This window comes from Cyclopterus lumpus, chromosome 12, assembly GCF_009769545.1.
Source record: "Cyclopterus lumpus isolate fCycLum1 chromosome 12, fCycLum1.pri, whole genome shotgun sequence".
Lineage (NCBI taxonomy): Eukaryota > Metazoa > Chordata > Actinopteri > Perciformes > Cyclopteridae > Cyclopterus > Cyclopterus lumpus.
The window spans coordinates 7,345,990-7,370,271 of NC_046977.1; the positions used below are offsets into that span (position 1 = coordinate 7,345,990).

General features: G+C 43.2%; 1 protein-coding gene across 1 annotated transcript in view; it reads right to left on the reverse strand.

Annotated features, from left to right (window-relative positions):
* Positions 1–2,933: 2,933 nt before the first annotated feature.
* sema4d (sema domain, immunoglobulin domain (Ig), transmembrane domain (TM) and short cytoplasmic domain, (semaphorin) 4D) overlaps positions 2,934–24,282 on the reverse strand; it is a 35,351-nt gene continuing 14,002 nt past the window's right edge. The window contains exons 3-17 of the mRNA XM_034547623.1: positions 22,663–22,721; positions 12,429–12,562; positions 11,374–11,519; positions 11,198–11,260; positions 10,988–11,086; positions 10,771–10,864; positions 10,486–10,602; positions 9,545–9,696; positions 8,498–8,673; positions 8,194–8,350; positions 7,740–7,962; positions 6,872–6,984; positions 6,421–6,593; positions 6,191–6,237; positions 2,934–5,940 (exon numbers count right to left, since the gene is read on the reverse strand). Coding sequence (XP_034403514.1) covers positions 4,931–5,940; positions 6,191–6,237; positions 6,421–6,593; positions 6,872–6,984; positions 7,740–7,962; positions 8,194–8,350; positions 8,498–8,673; positions 9,545–9,696; positions 10,486–10,602; positions 10,771–10,864; positions 10,988–11,086; positions 11,198–11,260; positions 11,374–11,519; positions 12,429–12,525 — 2,667 coding nt within the window. The 5' untranslated portion in view covers positions 12,526–12,562; positions 22,663–22,721 and the 3' untranslated portion in view covers positions 2,934–4,930. The remainder of the gene's footprint in view (positions 5,941–6,190; positions 6,238–6,420; positions 6,594–6,871; positions 6,985–7,739; positions 7,963–8,193; positions 8,351–8,497; positions 8,674–9,544; positions 9,697–10,485; positions 10,603–10,770; positions 10,865–10,987; positions 11,087–11,197; positions 11,261–11,373; positions 11,520–12,428; positions 12,563–22,662; positions 22,722–24,282) is intronic.

The window sequence follows — 24,282 nt, forward strand, 5'->3', positions numbered from 1 at the left end:
AGGTAATATCTACAGCCTACATCTAGAGAGACATTATGTTTTCAGTCAAGGATTTTATTCCAACCGTATGAAAATGTCATAACTGGCTTCCAAGGAGAAGTGCACGGCGGTCGGTCGGTTAATAATTTAGATGGTAGAACGTGTTTCTGTGGAAAAGGCTGACGAGCGCCACTCTAGTTTAGATCCCGCAGGAGTTATAACGTGTTTATGAATCATGTCTGTGAATATTTAATCGGTCATCTGGACATAGAAAGTGTTCGAATATGCTTCAGTCAAACATGATGCATTGATGTTAAAGTCAACGTAAGCAACGGGAAGTCACTTTTTTTTTTTTATTGTGAACAAAAACTGCAGTAAAGTACACGCTGTAACAACCAATGCGAAGGAAGGCCTTTTGGATGCTCGGGTTTTCATCTGATGATAAGAGTGAGCTTCCTGTCAAACATCAGAGATATGCTGAGGTTGAAAAGAACCTCACTCCCCTCCATAAACTTCTGCATTCCTGCAATCAAAAGTCTTTGACTCTCTGGAAGGAAACCAAACACACTGTATAACCTCAAGTGAAAAACGTCAAACACGGTAGTTTTGAACCGTACAACATCCGAGACGCTTGTCAAATAAACCAAACTATTTTACAGGCCACAGATGCTGCATCGCTTTCAAATATAGATCAGTGCTCCCCATACGCCATCAGTTTTTTTTCTTCTTCTGTTCCATACAAGCAGCGCTTTCAGGATGTTCATTTTTATCAATAAAAATAGAAATAAATGCATATTCGGTGAAAAGGCAGCACACACATCCTCAGACCGATGGCCTTCATCTACTTGTCAGCTTTGGAAGGAGTCCCAACACCATCATCACAGCCAGGTGAGACCCCCCCCCCCCCACCCCTGCTGCAGGTCGGTGTCAGCAATTCGCCATCACGTGACACCGTGTCAAAAGGTGTGGTCCACCTGGGCCGAGCGAGGACCGTGTTCACAACCAGATTCAGCCAACACAAGTGAAGCTCGTGACGTCTTCACAGAGCTCAGTGGCCATCACAGCTTTCCTGTGAAGGGAAATACACAGGTGTACGGTACAAGAGGAGGAGGACGTACAACATTGTCCAAATGGGAACAGATGTTCAACGAGCCTGGTTGTAGGCCTCCAAGTCACCACATCTCCAGTTCCATCAGTCATTTGAATAATAATGAAGATAATTCAGTCTAAAGTTTACCATTTGGAAACTTGCATTGAGGGCGCTTGCATGTTAAGTTCAAACTTGTTGCATGCAAGTAGCACATCTTCATTCAAACTTAACGAGGAGGGACTGGATTCGAGTTTATCCAAACTTGTTCATTACAGCTACAGGTGGGTGATGAAATATTCCCTGAAAGATGGAGACGGAGTCCTATAAATAGATGTAATGACTTGCACCTCAATAAGAAATTCAGTAAGTTTGGTAAAAATGTCACAAGATTTGTGCGTGTATATTTTAAAGAACCCGTTGTTAATCCTTTTAAAAAGGAACATCAGTGTTTTGTTATAGCTAACGTAATTAGCTGAGTGGGGTTAATAGATCCACGTAAAACAGAAAATGTGTTAAAATATAATGCAGTTAAATGTGATGGCTAAAAGTAGTTACGCCCAAAATAAAATGCATGAAGGGCTCGTAATTGTTAAATAAGTGCGCAGTTTTTTTTTTGCCTCATTCAAGAAAAAAAGTATAATTTTTATTCATGGCATATCAATCAGCTGGCTTTAGCTTTGTGTTCCTAATTCTTTGTCCCAATAATTCTGGACTTTGCACTTTCCTTGGTGCTGAAAAAATGTGAAATAGCAGAGCTCAAACTACTCAGCTAAAGCCAAACATGCAGGGCGGATTAAAACCGGTGCACATGCTGCAAGTCGACCTGGACAATGCACAGGAACCATCGTGGCACAGTCGCATGCATGAACACAGATAGACCTACCCAGGCCTTTTCCCATCTTTTGAGCAGTTGCTCATGTACTGTGAGTGCACCTCTCCACTGGCTCAAGTCCCTGGATGGAATGCTCTCATCTGTCAAATAATAACGTCTTTTATGGAAACGATGGCAGTGGCATTGCTGAAACCAATCCCAGGCACTCCATCACCTCTCTACATGGATTACTCACAATATAGCTCACATTTTTTGAGACTTAAGCAGTTTTAATGCTCAAAATACTTATAGTCAAGGTCGACACACTGGACATTTTCACAGCCACACAAGCTTCAGGTCCAGATAAGGTCCAGATACCTCCGATAGTGAGGCGCAGGTCCACCTCAGACATGTCGTTTCCCGTGCTGGCCTCAGCGACACAGTGGTAACGGGCGTCCTTGATCAGGGGCCCCTCTCGGAGCCAGCTGCTCACTAGTACCTCCCTCTGGCCCACCGGCCGGCGGTACTCCATTATGGGGGTATCCAGGCGGTGTCCATTCATTAGCCAGTGAATGTGCACATCACTGGGACCTGAGGGACAGATTAGGACTTCATTTTGATCCCCTCCCCCAATGGTTGAGACACTGACACGCCACACTGTACGGGACATGGGAATAAGTGCCTTTGGTAGGTTCATTTGTGGCGGTCAAGTTTAGAGGCGGGAATAAAATTATATATTATATATATATATATATATATATATATATATATATATATATATATACAGTGTAAAAATATGCCTGATCTCACACATATTCAGTGCATCTTGAACTGATAACGCTAGATTTGCCACAGCTGGATATAGTTTACAGAGAATTCATATAATTGAGTCACTGATATTTTTGTTTAATATTTTCATTATATGCAACAGGATCTTAAACTTTTGGCCACTTATCGTCAGTAACGAGTCCACATTTGTTTTTTTAATAATGATGATTTTCTTCAAAAATGTAAGAAAGCAAGTCAGTGTTGAAAACATTTGACAAGATTTATTTAGCCTCCCTACCAAGAGAAATAGTCCCAAAACGCCCCCTAAATGTACAAATGGTATTTGTCTGTATATACACAACTATATTTACAGGCACAAAAATGATCCAGATAAAGTACTGAGATATTAGTCTCCAATAACACCCTGGATTTAAAAACAAATCAAAAAACTATCTTTTCTGAATTTTACAGGTTTTACTTCAGACTGTTGTTACATAATACTATAAACAAAACTGTACCTTTCATTCACATGTTATTGAGAATTGTGGGACAAACAGACCACTGAGAGGTTGACAGTTTAATATTGTATCACGTCCTTTTTAAACATTCACTCAGGCATCTCACCAGACACCTAAAATGGAGAGGAACAAGTTCTCCACTACGCCTTGAAGCAACGGACAGGCTTGTTAGAAACAGATCCAAAAACACACACACACACACACACACACTCTCTTGGTGGGTTTATGTTTGGGAAATGGTAACATGCAACGTGCAGAAAGAAAAGAGAAAGAGTGAAGTAAGGTGGGTTAAAAAGTGAGAGGAGTGGATTTCCAGTTCGGGAGGTGTGAGCCGAGTCAACGTCACCGACACCACTCACCCAACGCCAGGCAGAAGAGCAGGAAGGCCTCCTGGGCATGAACCCCCCAGGCTTGGTCCTTCAGCAGGGGAGGCAACAGTCTCACCTCTGCCTCCCGGGCCTCCACAATGTGGGGCTTGGTGGAGGTAGAGGTGGAAGGAGAGGAGGAGGAGGAAGGAAGGGCAGAGGGAGAGCTACTTCCAGAGGAGGACAGGGAAGATGAAGTGTCGACGTGAGAGGAGACTGTGAGGGAGGGAGTGATGGGAAAAGAGAGAGTATTGAGGAAAACAGGAACTCTACTCAAGGGGTGACATGCAACGCAGACAAGAGGGAGACTAATGGGCTGGGATTTGAAAGAAGAAGAAAAAAATAAACTAATTTGCTGTAATAAATAAAAGAAAAAATGAGGATGATCACAACTACTTACAAAATAGACAACATGTTATTACCACAGATATGACGCATCTTAAATAATAATTATCTGAAAAATGTTCTAAAACTGGAGGCGTAATTAAAAATAATAATAAAAAAATATCTTTTGTATAAACCGTTTCCGGGGCTGATGTTTGACATTATCAAGCATCCCGTCATATAGAACATATTTATGTTATTAACAGACCGCGAGGGAAAATGACTAGTAGAGGTTAATACACAGGACCATCACGTAGGAATGTCGACTTCACAGGAAGGAAATTAAATTAAATAGAGAGAAACTCAACATTGTCACTCAAAGACAACGCTACACGAGACAGTGGTTTTTAATTTTTTAAAGCATTATTCTATCATGCAAGTCGTCCACTTGGCTTTTCCTTCCTTCTTTTTCCCTCTGACCTTCAAACCAGACATTGGTTCACTTCACTGGGCGAGATAAAGGCCCCGTACCCGGTGACGCAGATGGCAACATCGTACAAAGCTGGGCTATAACGTGCCGAGCAAATCTTCCCTGAGAAATTACTCTAATGTTGAAGCATTGACCCGAGTCCATTAGCCTACAAAAAAAAAGATGCAAAAGCTTCAAGAGACTATCCCCCCCCCCAGACTGTACAAAAAAACATGACTCCAATTTGGAAAAACATCACAGTAACTTACCAATTTGGTAAACAGTGTTTCCAATTTGGAATTTAAGAAGTAGCTTTTCTTGCTGGACTAAGCTGAGAGGGTGTGCAGCTTCTGTGAATACAGTTTTTGCTTGATCATCATAAACCTTAGACCAGACGGGAGTTATATCTCTATGGGAAAGCGGGACGCCGGACACCTTGTGATGATTAAACTTTAAACTTCATGTGATTCTGTACACGGAACAACACTTTCAGAGAGAGGAAAGCACTTCGACTCGTGAGCTGTGGAAAGATGCACCAAGAGTGTGACCACCCGCCAATCAAAAGTCTGTGCTGAGAGAAACAAAAAGCAGGGAAGAGGCTTCTGGCTAGCAGTAAGGTTCATCTGCATCTGCGAACTGGATGGGCTGAGATTCACAGTCCACGTCGAAGGGTTTCTCCTGGGACGGGCTGTCGTCTCCAGAAGGGCCAGACGGGATCTGGCCGTTGCCGCACTCCGGCTCAGTCTCATAGCCGGTGTCGCGCAGCGCCCGGACGTTTTGAGTGGTTTGGCTGCCGTTCTGCGTCGGTTGCTCCGTCATGTTAATTTTGTCAGTCGCAGACGACTCCATTAGGCCCGCCTCGCAGGCCCGATACTCGGGCTGGTGGGTGCTCTTGTGACTGCCCAACAGAGCAGCTCGCAGCCGCAGGCAGGGAGCCGGGAGATACTGCATGTAGCAGTTGTACGCCAGCGCGGCCAGAAAGAGGAGGAAGAACAGGAGGAAGAGGAAGAGGAGGGCGGTGCTGTTGTTGTGCTGCAAATACTCAGCCGCCGGGTCCCGGCTGTCTGGGCGCGGAGCGTTGGAGCTCGGGGGAAGTTGCTGCTTCGGCTGGAACTTGACTGTGCTGCTGGGCGGCGGTGTTAGTGATGAGTCAGTTTGGGGTGGGGAGGTGAATTGGACTGTGGCTGTGAAGCTGGGAGGGGCGAGGGCCGACGTTAGTAGGGCTCTGTCTGTCTTACCATTCCCTTCAGCTGCGCGCGTGCTCGATGTCTCCTCGCCGCTGAGGGTGGTGGCAACGTGGCCCGCCTGCTGTGGGGCTCTGGGCGGGAGCTCCAGAGTGAGGACGTATCCGGCCAGGAGGCGGCTGAAGTTCTTCCCAGCAGCCAGGGCCCATTCCACTGACCAGCACTCGTAGTGACCTTGGTCTTCTGGAGCCACGCTGTAAATGAGGAGGCCGTTTTCGCCTATGAGGTGGAAGCGAGAGGCCTCGGTGAGAGCAGAGCCGTTGGATTTCCACATCACCTGCGCGAGGTTGGAGTGTCCCAGGCACGGCAACTCAGCAGAGCTGCCCGGTTTCACGGTCACACGCCGGTAGTCCTTCAAAGATGGACCTAAATCTGAGAGATAAAAACAAAAAGAAAGTAATGACTTCTGGGCCCAGTGAGAGGTTTAGTCTGTCCTGCTCGGAACACGTGCAACAGAGAACAAATCACACAATGTGGCTTAGATTCAGGACGTTTACAATTGTGATATTTGATTTCCACCGAGCATTCAAGTTATTATTAATCTGTATCCAGTGTTTTTACTCTTGCTGTCTATGTTATGAAGCTTCTTTATTCTGCCGTATAAGAGCTTGTTGCACCCTACCTGATGGACACTTGTCTGCGTCACCATTCAGGCTCTGGATTAGCTTCCTGAAAAAACAAACACGCATTGTTTTCACAGCAATCTAAAATATGCACAATCTCTGAAAAGGAAGAAATATTTAGACTGAGATCGCAAAGCAGGATAGAGTACCAGTTAAGATGTCTCTTGACGGTGGTTTTGCTTTCGTTATCCAGTGCAATAATACATGCGTGTAGAGCAAAAAGGATTACCTGAGCCTTTGGCTGGGAGCATCAAAGATATTGACACAGGCAGCAGCTTGAGGGTCCCAGGCGCAGTACGGGTCCCGAGCCAGGATGCAGTCATAGCAGGACAGATACCGGCCACAGAAGGCTGTGGGGGACTGGACCACACCCGAGTCTGAACCAGCGTACAGGGACCGTGTCTGTGGAGGCACAAGGTTGTTCACAACAAAAGAAATACACTGATAGCTTGATTTAGAATTGTACTGTTACCAATGTTGCTACTTTCAAAAGGTCACACGTATGATCCCTAAACTACACAAACAATCTACAAATAACTTTAAAAATGGCTCCCTGCAAAAGTTTTATTGCACCGCCACAAAGACACACTGCCTGTCGGTGTCATGCTTTTCTGTTGAGCTCAAAACACAATTTCTAATGCTTGTGCCACAGCGCTCTCTTTGTACGGTTTGTCACTGACCTCCGAGGACAACAGCAGGTTCTTGATGGACTCGGAGTTCTTCAGGAGCTGGATCTCCTCGACAATGTGCACTTCTCCTTCATACGCCACTGACTTGTGCATGATGCCCTTATCTAAAGATGAGAATGGTCACATGTAAATCATTCAACTGAATGAGCCTCTTTAAAAGCAAACTATTACACAGAAGGATGTACTGAATGACTCAGTTAACTGGTATCCTTCCCTTGTTTGCTTTACCACGCTAGTCTTCATCTATACTCAGCTGTTATTGGTGTTGTAAACAGAACCTCAGCTCTCTCACTTCATGCAGGCTTGTTTGTGATCTTTTTGGAGACAGTTTCTATCGTTTATTCCATTCTTATTTTAGTTTTTTTTTAATTATATATTTATTGTACTTTCTCTATTCATATGCACTACTGCTGCAACACCATTATTTACCTTCCTATGGATGAATAAAGATGTATCTCATTTAAGTTTTGGTGTTCAGCCATTGGCTTTTAAAAAGTGCAAACTGCAAAAACAATGTCCACTTAAAAAATTTGAAAACTCGGCACCTCTTCTGAGTGGACTTAGTATGTACATGCAATAATCGAATATTTACAATATTTTTATATATTGCCTACTTCCTGAAAAAAAATTTAAACAATCATATAATAGTTGTGATGCAGGAGGCTTTTTTTTTTCTTAACGCAGAGCTATTTAATTGTATAGATGAATAATTAAGGACTAAAACAAAAAATGTGAGCACTGGGGAGCATACAAGTTATACAAATTCAGTGACTCAGATCAGCATCAATATAAGTTGAACAAACTTGAAAAGCAAAACTTTATTGATAACAGTGTGCATTAATAACTGATGTGTTCTTACCCGTTCCAGTGAAGATGACGTCATAAATGTTCCCATCGAGTGCACGGACCCTCTCCACAACAATCTGAGTGTAGTTGACGTCTTTGGTGATGAGGCGAGGCCCGTTGCCGATGGGCAGGACGGGGTCCTCCAGCAGAGGGTGGTCCTTAACAAACTGGAGGGTCTTGTCTGGCAGGTTGAGGGAGCTGCTCATGTTATGCCGCCGCATGAGGTTGTTAATACACTGGTGGAGGAAAAAAAACATTAAAAAGACATTAAATAATTGTTCAGACTAAAAGACAAGAACTGGAATAAACAGATTTTTTTTTTTTCCTCCCATTCATTTTCTTGTACGTCTGTATTCTAAATACTTCATAAAGCATTTCCTGGCCAGGAAAATTCATTCAATTTGCACAAGCATTTACACCAAACTGAGCCCGGAGTTAATTATTGGAGCGGTGTGCAAGGTACTTACTGCTCCAGGACGTGGGGACGGAGTGATGCCGTTGTACCGGACCCACTTGGTGTGGGACTGCTCCACTGTGGCCTTCTGCATGTACTTGCCCTTGGAGAAGACTTCTTCCACAGCTGTCATGTTGTAAGCACACACTGCTGACAAGCCCACGTTACCCCTGGAGGACGGGGATGATGATAATGGAGACGGGAGAGAAGTGTGGGGGGAGGGGGGAGAAATTAATTTAAGGACCAGCCTGATATTGGAAAAATTCTCCTTTTTTGACCCCAACTGATCCTCTTCTCAAGATCTTTAAATCACTGACCACTGGGAGGTGAAGACCCCGTAGATGACGGTGTCTCTCCAGTCTGCCCCTTTCAGGATGAAGACGTCATGTACTACGTTGAAGACAAAATTGAGCTCGGGCATGGAGCACACCAGCTTGGCTTTCAGGAAGGACGTCCATTTCTTCTGCAGGGTGCGCTGCCCCCCGAGGTCGCCCTGTGGGAGAGAGGGTCATCAGTAAGTGGGGAGAGGCCGAGGAAAGAGACTGAAGGGAAAGGGAACGAGGAGGATGAGGGAGGGGGAATGGCAGGCGTAAGATTGTGTGCAAGGGCTTTATTTCCACTGGGGGTGGGGGATGGGGGGAGGTGGACAAGCCCCCATTACATTATTTTTCAAAATGTTATTTTAGCTTGAGCCACTTTCAGATATTACCATTCGTGAAAAGCAATAAGTGCTATGAGTGCTTGGCAGACATATTTTGCCTGGGTAATATCTTTATTCACGGTTAATATTCCCCTAAATAGATGAAAGATATGAACATCAGTTAAAGACATGACGGTAAAGTACAAGCGCTTTGTAGCAAAGATGCAAATAATACATTAATTTGTAGATAGTATCATAACTATTGGTATGAATTTAAGGTTAGTTAGTGCATTCGAAAAACAGGTTTACATAACATTTCTATTTTTTGTCATTTAAATTAAATGTAATAAATCATTAGCATTTCATAAATATACACAGTATATTGTTATTAAATGCGATTTTAGTAAAATTAAATAAATACTATTTTATGTAAATATTAATTATATAATATTTCAAGAGATTATATAAAAATGTATTTTATGGCAGATTTTTTTACCATCGGTACAGGACAGCATTTTAGATTATTTTTAGTCCAGTGGATGTGGCACTTGCATGTGAATGACACAATAAATGCCTTACTAGTTGACTAACTTGATTTGTACCTGGATCTGAGCTCAGGTGAGAGATGCAAGATAATAGAAGGAGGCAAACACAGACAGCAGGTGGATACGGGCTGAAGAAGAATGCTGCTGGGATGTGCAGATGGTCCATGACGGGTACTGACCTTACAGACGCGCGCCACCCTGGGGATCAGCAGCTTGCCAAAGAATTCGTACTCCACCGACACCTCAGTGAAGAAGTAGTAGATTTTATCGTCTTCGCCATCTACTTGGTTTCCCCCTTCACTGATCACGTCCGCAAAAACAAAGCTTGGCTCTGCAAGGAGAGCAGCGAGAGAGAGAGAGAAAGGTCTTGGTAAAAGGGAGCATAGGAAGGACAGTTGACCTGAAAGCCTCATTGTGTAACTTCTCCTCAGGGTGCCATTACACAGAATTCAGCAGAAACCTTTAGAAACGCCCCAAAATTCAAACACTAGAGATGACCCGATAGAGGTATTTTGATCAGACTCCCTTAATAATAAGTAGAAAGTCTGATCTGATGCATATCATTACCAAAATGTTGATTAAATATATATCTAGCACACTGAAATAACAGCTATAGACTAATTAATCTTAAACTCATTATTTTTCATGAGCTACTTGAATTACTGGAGGTCCAAAGGTTGAAAGATATTAAGTTTATGAGCTTCAATTATATATATGATATGAACGAAAGTTAACGTGGAGAATTTGACTCCTGAAACTGACATGACGCAACGATGAGAGAAGACGTATCAGTAAGTCCACTTGGTGTTGTACTTCATAAACAATTACATTCTGGCCTGATATCAAGTTACTCACAGAATTTACATTAATTAGAGGCAGCTGAAATGACTATTTTGTCATTTTAATTGGTGAAAGGGGCGGTCAGCGCGACCTGAATGTCTGGGTGAGCAAATTGCTCCCCGAGGACGTCGTCTAAAAGGAAGGAAGGGCTGCAGGCCGAGGTGGACAAACACAGGCGAGTAAAGGATGGACCGATATGCCTCGATAAGCACAAAAACCTCCTCTCTCATCCATTACTTTATTGACATTCATTCATCACATATTGATTGTCCCGACTCACCGTTGAGCCACGATGTGGAGTACTCTGTCCTCAGCAGGGACTGGGATGGAGAGTATCTCGAAATAATCGGTTCGCTGCCTAAGAAGTTATAAGCCGTCCCCGAGTACAGTTCTCCGTCTGATAGAAAAGCAGGGAATGAAAAAAAAAAAAATCAATTTATTGTCAAGCAATTCGGTTTTTGTCTCCCAAAATCAGAGATTATCGGGGATTATTGTGCTTTTTATAGCAGGGCTGACAACCAACAGAGCTCCGTTGTGAAACGACTTAAAACCGGCCCCAACTCACCAACCATGACGGTGGTGAAGCTCTGCGACGGGTCAAAGGAACACTTCCCCCGGCCGTCCTCAGGTCGACGGTCCAATGAAAAGTCAGCGAGGTTCTGAAAGAGGAGTTCAAGACGGCGTTTAAGTTGGTGGTTGCAGCGATGACTGCAGAGTGATGTTTCCAGTGGGGGGTTGGGGGGGGGGGGGGGGGGGGGGGGGGGGTTTGAGCGTTGACCTACCAAGTAGTCGCACTGAGGCTGGAACGCGTGGGTGCCGCAGACATACAGCCGCTCGTCGTCTACAACTTGGAGCACTCTAATGTAGTTGAGACAGTCTCTCTGCAAAGCCATCGATAAGCAAATTAAAGTACACGTGCTTATTGTATTGACACTCAAAAGAGTGATTCTAAAGACAACAGTCACAGAAATTATTATTATTATTGAACGCACCTCTTTTGACTTTCCTTTTTGCATGCACATCACCATGGGGCTTTCCGCAACTGTCCATTGCACCTTAAAATGATATATATATATATATATATATATATATTTTAAAGAAAATCATTATTCAAATACAACATGTTTTTTTCCTTCCCGTTAGAAATCTCATTTGTATTTTTTGGCACCTTGTTGTTTTTGACTGTCACGTTCTTCTTGCTGAGCTCAAAGATGGCCTCCCTGGCTCCCACATAGAGCGCATCTCTTTTCTCACTCAGCAACAGCGTGGAGTAGTTGAAGATCTCCGGCTCGGAAAACTCCATCAGATCTAAATCTAAGCACAAAAAATAAACGTGTTCTCATAAACGTGTATTCAATATTGAGAATCAAATTTGAAGCTGCATTATTTAATGAAAGTACACATTTGAACAAAATGTGTACTTTCATCTTGCGTCTCTAGCGCATCTCTCTCTTCAGAGTGAGCGTGGTGAATGGTGGCAGACCCAGAGGAGCGCTGGTGTCTGGCCGCTCTGGCCGTGCCAGGTGCGACTGGGCTCGGGTTGCAGGTGCCTGAACATAAACGCCACAACGAGGAAAGCAAATAGCCTCGCCGACTGACTGAAACCGTGACCGCGGCACAGTTAGCGCAGACACTCGGTCAAAGGGTGAGCTGTACTGGTTCTCACAGAGCGACTGGGGTTACTGGAGCTATTTATGGGCCTGGTAGCACGCAAACGTCCGTCTGACTCCTCAGCGCTCTAACTGGAGCGCTGTGGTGAGACTGAGGTTTGTCTTGAGATGCATTTTAGAAAGCAGGTGTCCCCAAACTGTGTGAACCGAGAGTTGAAAGACTTTTCATACATATGTGGCGTGAAGGCGTGGCTTTACGTTAGTGTCTCTGGATTATTTATTTAAGATCGTGTCAGCTCATAAATACCCAGTCCAAAAAGTACGACTTCCTAAATTGAGTAGCCTCTGTGACTCAAGCCGGGTTTAAATTTAAATGTTTCAAGAGAACATTGACCAGAAATGATTTGCATTTCTGAGGATGGGATTTACTGTAAAGAGGAAATGGATGTATACAAAAAAATAACTCATTATTATTATTATCAGCAAATGTTTGGTATTTTTACCTAATCATTATTTAGTTCACTTGCTCAACACCTTGTCTGTTTAATTACTCAGAAGTATTACATTTGACATCTTCTCTATGCAATGTACATGTAATGGCATCAAGTCTTACCCTGGCGTCTCCAGGAGGTTCGGGGCACAGCGTGGGGTCCGTGGGTGGAGACCTCCAGGAGCAGCCCCAGAAACACTCCCAGCACGCCGAATCCCATATTGGACTCGGTTGACTTCGGAACTGTGAAGTTTCCTCTGCAAGACAAAAAAGTAAACGCAAAACACTGAAACCGTGTTTATAAAAATGTATATTCTACGTGGACGTAGACATGACTGCTTCCTCACAGACTGAGATCTCATCTTGCGGCACACGCGCTAAAAAAAAAAAGGGGGCAGGCATCAAATCCACTTCCCTCATACTGAAAGCTGGCGGGGCCGATTCATCCTCTTTTGTATCGCTTAGCGGGTTAGTGAAGCCAAAACTCATTTCAATAAAATCAATGGAAGAAGATATTTTGGACAGAAGCTGAACAATATTTTTAAAAAGCACTCCTACAATAAAAGCACATGTATGTTTTCACGTGTACCGAACATTAGCTGGCTTCAAGTATTCTTTTACATAATATAAGTCTGTGAAAAAAGGCCACCACAATTCTGCAGTCCAAAAACAAAACAAAACAAAACACTAATATTTTAAATACCAATTGATGAGTCAATTAATTGAGATGATCTGAAGATTATCAACAACTACAATAATTGATGGCAGCCCTTTATGACACTTATGAATGAACCCAGTGAGATTTTGTATTACTTTTTATTGATGTGCTTTACTCATACGGGGTTTCAAGGAAATGGTGTACACAGCAGTCGGCTGCAAAGGTCACCTATTAAATCAGAAACTAATGCGACGCGTCTCTCCTTTACACCACAAAAGAGGATGTTCAGAAACAACTCTGACTAGTGTAATCTTGATACTGTCATTCCAGTGGACAGCTTAAAGCTTTTGGCTGAATGACGAGTTGCGTTTGGATCTCAGAAAACTTCCAGAAATGTAAAACAAAAGCAGGACGAAGTTTCTATCTGAATGCAGAATCAGACTGTTGTGCGTGTTATGACCACTGCATGACACTTGGCATAAAAAGGCTTAAAATCCCCCTTTGTTGTTTAAAGTATTATACACCTACACGAGTAGGTGTATCCGTTTGCCTCGGGTGATAATGACAACAATGAGGATGACGACAACATTCCTGGCATCCATCAGCTCTCGTCAGACGCAGGTGTCGTTTTCTGTTTATCCAATTTGTGCGGCTTTGTGATCCTCTTCCGTCTTTTAACGTCTCTCTCCTGGTGCATTCTCTCAGGATGTGATGCGCCTGATAAGGACTCCATTAGGCTGCTCTGAGCCTTTTGTGTCGGACTATCATTTATCCAGCCCCACCTCGGGAGGTCGATGCCTTTAATGAAACCTTAGGTTGTCACATTTAATTAGTTTTTCTAAATGGTTTGGTACGCAGCTGTAAAGTGAAAGTCACTCCAGATTATTCTAGTCAAATAAACGCCAAGAAGCGATATATTAAATAGTTAACGGTACTCTGGGTCACAAATGGCCTCAATGAATCATGAAATTGTATATCACAATAAAAATAAAATAATAAAATGAATCTTTAAAATGCTGTGCATTTTAGTTGCAGTCATTGTAACGAATACCATTTTTGTGTCTTCAGCCACTTGTTTGTGTCTAACATGGTGATTTCCTCTGGTTGACCACATTTCAAGTGGCCTGTTTTAGGTCAACAGAAAAGCTGGGGTGGGGGGGGCAGCTCATGCTTTAAAGCTTAAGTTAAATATTAAAATAAATCTCTAAATCTGTTCTCAATCCTGCTTGTAATACATGCAAGGTTTGCCAAACAAGGCACATGCAAAATAATCTTGGAGGTCAATTTTCACGACTGTCAACCAAATTGATTCCGACGTGTGCGGAAGAGCGATTACTCGTATCCATATGATTAACACTGAAATGCTATTAACTCAGAAAGTGATGAACTGATATAATTCAATTGGAAGACTCAAGCTTCCCGTCTCGTGATCCGATCATGCGAGTGTGGGGCGTGTCGGCACAACGGCAGCTTTGTACCCGACTTTTCGCTCGTTTAACGCAAGAGGAAGTTGGCATTTCCGATAATGGAGAGGATGCTGCAGGCCATTGGCAGAAGGCAGCTGGCTCTGGTTGGTGAATGCATGCAGTCCTCTGAGGAAGTAAAGTGATCTGGCACAAAGCAGGTTATTCTGGTTTTTCTGAAGCACACCTCCGCAAAATGCGTGGGCCGATCACGCGAAGACGGGGATAAAAGGTTATCGGATGTCTTGTAAGACGAGGACTGAGATAACAAAGCTTTTCTCTCTCAGTCTCACCACGTCTCACTAATATGGATTGAAATCGGCATTCGAGCAGCTGAAGAGAACGGCGTTAACGCGAAAGTTGGCTGAAAGAAGGCGCAGTGAATAAAGATGACATGCAAGATGCAATCCTACAAGGGAAATGTAAAGCGTTTTTTTTTGGTTTACTGCTTTATTTATTTGTCCCATTTTCAAATGTTCCAACCATAATTACAGAACAAATGAGTTGAGAATAGGACAAATGAATCATTGTCAACCACATTTGAGCTGACCTACTAGCACCAATGTGGCTCCTCGCACTACAATATAGGTTAGTAATCAGTTACACAGCCGAGGGGGAGCTGTATCGTGTGGCCCGGCACGTTCAGGCAATCAATGAGGGTCACCACAGCTCGAGGAAAAGGTAATTGATTATTGATGTGGTTGTAAATAAGAATAAATTACCCCAGCGCCACGACCCTCATAACACTGGGATTGTTGTTCTGTTTTGTGTGAGGGTTTCCACAGACTAAATCTGGCGAAGGTGGAATTCCATCCCGGCTTCAGCCCGAGCCACGGACTGCACTCTACTAAAGAGGGGGTCAAACACACAAGGACCTATTGTTTGCTGAAGATGAGGGTAGCCTCCACTCCAATCCAATCCAATCCACTCCACCCCCCCCCCCCCCATCACATCCACATCATCACTGCAGAGTTGGCAACAATGAACAGAGAGGGAGAGAGAGGAGGGAGGACAGAGGACGAAGGCATCACTTCGCCCTCTCATCCTCTTCTTTTACAGTCTTGCCAATCGAAATGCCAGGACGGCTCAGACCCGAGCCAAGCCAGTGTTTTGCAAAGGGCGCACAAGCCCATGAGATCTGGAAGCGTCCCGTAAAGATGATCCATAAACGGTCTGATGGCGGCACAAGAAACCGTTAAACAGAGACAGGGAGAAAGAAAGGGGGAGTGACGTAGGCACAGTGTGAATGGATGAGATAACAACACTAAATCCAGGATTCAATCCCAGACGGACTAAATGTATTGTCTCTCTTCTCAGCCTCTAGTTTTGGGCTAATTTCCTCCAACAGCACGCTGCATAAATAAAAGCCTTAAACTCATCCCTCCATGTGTGCACTCCTGACACCCTCCATCAATCTTTCCACTCAGAGCCCCGTTAAGGGCAAGCTTTTTTTTAAAAAAGCTTTGAGAGTCAGTGTTACAGTAGCAGGAAAAGCAAACCGGCAGCTACCCTATGCAGCTGAGAGATTTAGAGGAGTGGCCACACTGGCCAGGGTTATTCAAAACTGCTACCATGCTGGCAGGCCTCTTTGAGCCCTTTGTGTTCCCCGCTCAGCTCCTTTGGCTGAGCATGGAGGTTGACACCTGCTTGGGGCCTTGGGGTTCCCAGCACTGTCGCGTTAACTGGGCACATTGGCAGGTTGCCTCTGAGGACGGGGGGGCTCTGCCTATCTGTTCACAAGGACTGTGAATGTGTTCGTGGGTATGAAAGTGAGAGAAAACTAAATCTCAGCTAACTGATTTTATGCATTTATGCACCAAAAAACAATCATCAGGAGTGTGACAACCAATTAATTCTGATTGGAGCTAATCACGATAATAAATCACTGCATAACCAGATATACCCGCTGGGTGGGGGTTTACAGCTATACACCTTTTGATTAACGTTTTCCCCTTCAGCACACGCCGTTGGCTAAATCGAGCACAACCAAACTGACTGAGGAAGTGCTAAGGCAGGTCACTACAACTACACTCTTCACAATATAAACAATAGCTTCTTTTGCTTTTTAAGGAAAAGAAGAAATACAAGTCCAACAAGGACCAACAGATAAGAGACACATCTTTGTTTAAAAAGGTCAACAGGTGGACAAGGCGTATCTTTAACAAAAGGGTGCAGATAAAAGTCAAACTTAGGCAACGAGAACTACGGTAAAGATGAATATGGAAATATCGAGGAGGAAGGAAAGCTGAGTTCACAGTTATGCTGTGTCGTACAACCCATCCTTCCCAGTCCGTTACTGTAAATGGGGAAGCAACCTGACTTTCTGGAAATGTTAAACAACAATCAGTTTGTAACAGTAGAAGCAGTCACAGCAGTGCTGGCTGCTCCACTCCGGTTTGTCCTCGTTTCCTTTGACATTCCCACCCGATGTCATCGATAGCAGAACCAATGGATTACACGGACAACGCTGTAGTGCATGGATATTATTTTGTAAAAATATATTTCTTCATACTATTAGCGTTTACCTCTTTTTTTATTCTTAATTTAAATTATAGCCTTAAATTTGAACTTACTGTGATACTCTGTGGACGGAGGACCAAGCAACGTTTTTCATTGTACGCTGTAACCGTCTGTAACTGTGCATATGACAATAAAGATATCTTGACTCTTTGGATGTGCGCGTTCCAACAAATGTAACTATATTCTGCTTTTCAGTAACGCACATCTAGCAAAGCCGTCTCCACTTCTCACACGACCCTCGCTCACTAACACAGGGAATAAAACAACGTGAATACAGTGACGGAGCGGAATAGACCAATGTTCAGTCCCGCGGAATATAACTGAAGCTTGATACGGCCTTTATCAAATGAGCTGCATGCATTTAGTGTCGAGTGGTGCCAACAATGGGAGAAATCTGACACTGAACAATGAATCAAAACCTCTGCCTTTAACTCCAGTTAACCCCTCGTGTTGACAAGCGGGAGCCGGCTACGTCGACTTGACTGGTTTCATTCAAATGAATGGAGGGCTCAAGTCGGTCTGAAGACAAATTCAAAAGTAAATTGATGTGGACTGAAGCTGTATCAACTAAACCATCCTTCTCCAACTCAAAGATAATCAAATTCCGTGATTGATGAGCAGAAAGAAGCTCCCCGTCCTGTGAGCGGGGAGTCTGATGAGGACGCAGAGTCTGGTGTGAAGGAGTTGCACATTCAGCGCTTGCCAACAACTCGAAGCCCTGGCTTCTTTTCCCTCACTGGCTCTTTTTTTTTTCCATGCACTCATCGTCAGCATCAATGCACAGAGATGCTCTTCTTCCCTTTGCTGCAGCGAGCCAAAAGGCTGCGACTCATTTTGTTTTCTTCTCTCTGCTGCTATGACACTGATGTGCCGAGCCTCGCACACAAACTGCGTATAGGGAAATGTGCTTTAAAGAAGTTCATTTTGGGTTAAGAAGCGCTCTTTTGGGAGTTAAATAGGACATTAGAAGGAGGAATTGTTCTTTTTCGAGACCACAGCTGTTTCTTAAGACAGCAGACCAGAAACACTTCTATGTGCAATACAATTCAACAGCACCATGAACTTGGATTGGACTGCATTAGTTTAAGCAAAGCATGCCTAATAAACCACATTGTCATCGTTGCATGACCGCTGACTTTATCCAGCGGACCATCAGTGCAGTGCCCACCCAGCTGTGGGAACGCTGATAACGCAGCACTGGTTGCTCATGCAGTGGCTTTGCTCAAGGTTTTCAAATAAACCCAGTACATAGTTTGACATCATAATTGGTAATCAATCGTATAATGATCAATTAGCCGTCAGTAGATAGTGCTGCATAATGTTAAAAATCAGAGCTCGATGAAAGTGCAGGTCGCATATTATTTTATTCATTGTTTATTGAAGTGACGCATGAGGTTTTTAGTTGTCCGTTTATTTGTTTTTTTATTATTCACACTTAGATTTATATTAAGCCTTCGACTGACTTTGTAGTAACATTCTGTTGTCCTTTAGATCTAAAACAATTAAGTCAATTAATTAAATGATAGAAATAAATCACACCTATTTTGGTAATTGGTCAATAGTTAAAGCAATCTTTAAAGTTATATGTCACTAGTTACAGCTTCTCAAAGGTGTTCTTTGCCTTCTACGATAATAAACTGAATATCTTTGCACTGTTTGTTGTGGGCATATAAAATGTCACCATGGGCTGAGTGAACTTGTGAAAGGTAATTAAATTCCCATTTGCTGACAGTCTATTAACCAAATGATTATTTGATGGAGAATATACTCTAGCCTCCCCAACAGACATTTAAATAAAATGCATATTTGCATCCATGACATTAAAGTAAATGGTTAGTATGATCTGTCAGTAATCGTATGCATCATCTTTCCTTAGAACATAGATTTATTTCAGTGAGTGCTTCTCTCTCCAACAGCACTAAGACTTATATTCTCCAGGGGTTTTGTGGGTAAATTGGAGCCGGGCCTGTATGAGAAAGTGAGTGAGCAAGAGAGCCTTCACTTAAAATAAAATACTGAGACCGCAGAGGATGACACGCTGATGGGGACAGATGTGTGCTCCAATGTCATTTAGCAGATTAATAGAGTTTGGCTATAGATGTGTCAGAGAATGGAGTAATCTCACATGTGTACATGGTAATGCCAACCGCAGGCATCAAATCCCTCTTTTAAGACCAAACAGGGCCCAAAAGCCCATTTGAAAACACTGCCAGCTGCATCAGAGTTTTGGGTTTCCCCACAGACTGATGAAATGTTTTTGACATCTCCAGTATTGAAAGTCGTGGCTTTGTAGTCTCTCAGTACAAGCCGAGCTACTGGTATTACAACTCCAGCTGATGATCAGTTCTTGTTGCACTCCTATGTCATTGTGTGACCCAGAGATATTGTCTTTTATATTCAACACATTCTTCTTCCTTGTCAGAACTTGGCGCCTACATTTACCAACAATGCAACTCAATGCCCGAAAGTCGTGCTAGTAGCAGCTAATGAAGCTGCTAGCTTCAAGCAGAGATGACGCACGGGCTACAGAAGTCTGGTAACCCCACATAACTCCACACCCCAGTCCCAACTATGCCAAGTGACATCAGATGAATCAATTCATCAGACTAGATGCAGCTACCATTTGAGCCACAAAAGGCTTTACACAACTACCATGTGTGCATGTGTCGTTGTCACCTCACTTTTAATTATTTTCTTAATTCCTCCCCTTGTCTGGATAAATCAAGCCCCAACTGTCCAACCTTCAGCTGTGGTCCGTGTCCAGACCGTCTGGATTGGACTGAAGATAGACGTCAGCCTTCGCTTGTGAAGTGCAAAGCCACTTCTTGTTAACGTAGAGCCGCCTGAAAGCCAGCGGACAGCTGAATGACCTGCGCTGCACAGCTGACTGTAGCTTATACAGAGAGAATCATCTGAAAACGGCAACAGCTGACACGGTCAGTCATCGTAGGTTATCCACGGCGAGCTCGCTGGGTGACAGATGGGAGGCAAAGTTTTAAAAAGCCAGATCCAGGATTAACAGCATTATTCAATAATTGACATCTCCATTTAAGGTCGGAATGATGACTAAGGAGCACATGATGCTCATTTCTGATGCAGAAACCACTCCTGGTTGTATTACAATGAAGTAGTAGAAGTTAAAATGTAGGTAAACCATTAATGACAACCCAAATGTCTAAACTGAGGAAAAGAGCTTGTGTGAAGGCGACACTATACAGGGGATGTTAAATGGAAACCCTCCTATATAATTACTAGTTGTTGGGCCCCCGCTGAGCTAGCATGTCGACTTCAAGTGGCCACAGCAAAGGCAAATGAGGGGTCAGGTCCAGTAAAGGGTATATTTAGTCTGCCTATGGCAAGCATTTTAAAAACAACACACCCTTTTCCTGAGTCACGTGGCTTTGGAAGATCTGAAAAACTTCCCTATAAACATACAGGCAAGTGAAGTAAGCTAACTATGGGGAACAAGGGTTGCTGTGGGGTGTTCCCCGTCCGAGTACCGAATGTTCCTCTGCAGTCCGACATGGAAACATAATCACCATACACTTTTTCTTTTAATTAAAAGGAGAAAACAGTGGAGGAGGTTTTACTATTGACATCTGCATTGACAAAAATAAATGAACTCGAGAAGAAGCTACTTGTGCAAATACACATCTACCTTTGATGTCATGACAGTTTTTTCAATTCAAGCACTTTCCTAAAGCCAATTAAGGCATTACCCCTGTAAAAAAAACTGCCCTTTTTCCACAGCCAATATCAGAATGTTTTTTGTGGAAAATGCCAATATTACTAATAATGCCATAAATGGAGAAAGAAAAATGGAAGTTTCTTCCAAAACTAAGCTGAAGGAGTGCAAATATTGTACAAAACCACTTTTTGTCACCTAACTTGGGGTAAACACTGGTACAGTATGTAGCTTGGGGGTCACGTGGAAGCCACGGCTCTCAGTAAAGTCATAACCCTTTCACTTGATGTAGTTTCCTTGAGGCTGCTGTGATGCCAGCATAGCCTCGGGGCGTATAATGTGGGACTATTTTGGGAACCTGCGAAAGCCCAGCTGAAGGTCTTGTGGTCCCCAGCTGAAGGCCTTGCGGTCACAAGTTGGTGAATAGTAGTCACATTGGTGGTAGTTGTTTTAAAAACGGCAATAATAACTAAGAGCAGGTGACTTCTGGTCCCAGAGTAGAATGAATCTCAAATCGACGGATGTGGAATATCATTATCCGATTATGATTGCCCTTAGTTATATTGCACACATTTTACAGGTCTTTTGGTGCACTGGTGAAAGAATACCTAGAGATAAATGAAGATAGAAAAACAGTCTTCTAAATGACAGTTACTAGGCTTTCCCATCAGTCACAGGACATTTGAAGGGGCTGTAAACATCAGTGGCTATCTTTCCCTCCTCTTCTTTCTGCCTTTAAAAAGGGGGACTCCTTTCTCTTGTGCTTTTCTCTCAGCAGGCACCGATTTCATGGTGGTAATTCTGGCCCAGCAGAGACAAAAACCTCCTTTGGAGTGCTGTGTGAAAACTCATCCCATCACCCACAGGCTGCAACAACACTAACAGTGTGTCCTCCTGAACTTGGCATACCAGGAGATAAAACACTAATTTCACCGTTTCCTTCGCAACACAGAGAACGGATGAACAACACAAAGCCAGGCTGGAAAATTTAAAACACTTGACACACTGTTTTTCTCGTGATCTGGCGGGCAGATTTAGGGCACACTTCCGCCCTTGTCGGAATTAAAGTAATTGCAGGCATTTAAGAAAATGAGGTCACTTAAAATTCAAGCAGCTGAATAAGCAAAAATATCTTGAAATAATATAAATAAATCTTAGAATATAAGAAAATAAATGAAAGTATTGGTCCCTTGAAGACAAGTGTTGGTGAGTTAAGTTAACGTTGCTAAGCTACGTTGACATTACTCAAACTTGGCTTCATGAGTCAGCCCTGAACGGGGCATTTTGCAACAGAATCAACTACCCCACATAATAACTTAGTAAGCTTAAGATATCCTCATTGGTATTGGAAGTAACATTTGGTTATCACTGTAGGTAGTACGTAGACATAATGACAATAGACAACTTTTTATCCATTACTTTCACTGCTTGATTGTTTTTGAACTACCCTACAAGCCCCCTTCACACGGCTTCAGCATTTGGAGAAAGCTTGACAGGCAAGTCGTGTCTAGTTACGGTTGCTACGCTATGATTGGACAATCACTGTTTGGGGGAGGGTTTTTAGCAAACAATCAATTAGAGAGCAAAGCTGGTTGGCAGCTGCGTGTATGTGCACCATGCATATCATCATGAACATCATAGATAGACATAACATAGAACACCGGTTTGCTTCAAAGCAGATAAAAACACGAGCATCACAACTCAAAAGGAGAAACACAAAAACAAATCACATGAGGGAAAAGGACAAAATGATTGGTAAAAAAAAAAGGATAAAGTATCATTGGAAGGTTTGGTTGTTTTTTTTCCACCACACAGAACACACACAAGCACCAAAGCCAAGCGGAATCAAATCAAAAGGTGGATTGCCCAGGTGTGGTCGTGCAGGGGGAGAGGAGCAAAGCCCTGAGGTGGTTACAGGGGGAGGGGTTTGGAGAAGCATGCGGCATTCGTGTTGAAGCATGCGGCCCGGGAGCAGCTCAGTGTCGGTCTGCACAGCAAAAAGGGGGGAGGGAGAGGAGTAGAGTTTCTGACCTGTGACTCCTTACAAGATGCGACGCTCTTCCTCTGGAGAGAATTATAAAATCCTCAAGCTAGGGAGGGGGGGAAGAAGACAGAAAGATCAGACAAGATAGTTGTGTAGAGTGTGTGTGTGTGTGTGTGTGTGTGTGTGTGTGTGTGTGTGTGTGTGTGTGTGTGTGTGTGTGTGTGTGTGTGTGTGTGTGTGTGTGTGTGTGCCTACAAGAGGGAGGAAGCAATGTGTGTGTGTGAGGTTAGTTGTCTCGATAGACCATGGTTAGACAGATATAATGAATTGATGAAAACACATGTTACACAATGAAATTGATATCACGCATTTGTCCATCCAAGCACACACCCACACACACACACGGCAGATCATTTTGCGAAGGACAAAACAATTAAATGGTGACTTAAATATCCACAGCCTGTGATATCATATGACGTCTGTCAGGATGCTGTGCTACATTTTTATACCAAGGACAAATGAATGGTGAGCAGCCAAATGACAAACATTATCCTGTGCTAACTCCATCAAGGGATCCTGAGGCTTGTGACTGCTATTTTCATTTCCTCGTACACTCTTTGTTGTCCGCTACGTGAGGCTGGCTGTCCGCTGTGGCCTCACAGCATGTTTCAGTCCGTCTGGGATTTCTATGCAAAGATGTAAAGCTCTGGGCAGTCATGTCCGAGGATCAACCAGATGTAAATAAACTGAAAGAGCACCCCCCCCCCCCCCCCTCAACACTGTTGAATCTGCTCTGTGGGCTAATCCCATGAGAGGTCAGCCACTGCCTTAAATCGGCAAAACTTTTACTTTGAGAGAAAGTTGCACAATTCATTCAAGATTATCAATTTGATAGTGGGATGCAGAGAATCATTGCATTATGAATCCACTGTTATTAAGTTGAACTTGAATACATTGTGAGCTTTAATTGTTTTCATACCTTTCTGTTTTCCATTGCAGTTGGGATCAAACCACTCGTCTGTAAAACCACTCTGCCTTTAAATCCCCTCAGACCTTGCTTATAAAAGTCTGAGGATTTGCATCATTATTTTCAGAATTAATAGTTTTACGTTTCAGTTTACTATCATGCATGACAAATAAATCCTTTTAAATGAGAAACTGGAACCAGCAAGTGTTTTGACATTTTTGCCTAAATATGAAAACACAATTCAAACTAATCTCTTTTGTTTCAGATCCAAAAATCTGGATGATGGCACTCGGTATCATCAAAGTTGTTATAATTCATCTCAGAGAGAGACATGCAATTATGTACCAATTACCCACCTAAACATGTCTGTAGTTACGATCCACGTCGTAGATGTTGAGATATTTCACTGGATAAGTGAAAACTTTAATATGTTGGTGTTGCTAAAGGAAATGTGACTGACCACAGCTAGCACAAATAAAAACATTAGGTATCATCTATTAAAAGTATAACACCAAGGAACCCAGCTAATCTGCACAGAAGCTTATTGAGAGGAAATAAAAGGTTTTCAGAGCCTTTAGAATGTTGTACAGCTGCAGCGCTCGAGTTGTGCATCACTAATGAATCAAGACGAGAACAAAAGACTTCAGGGAATAATCTGCGAATCGGCAGAAACGGAAACAGTCTGCTGGAAAATTCTTTT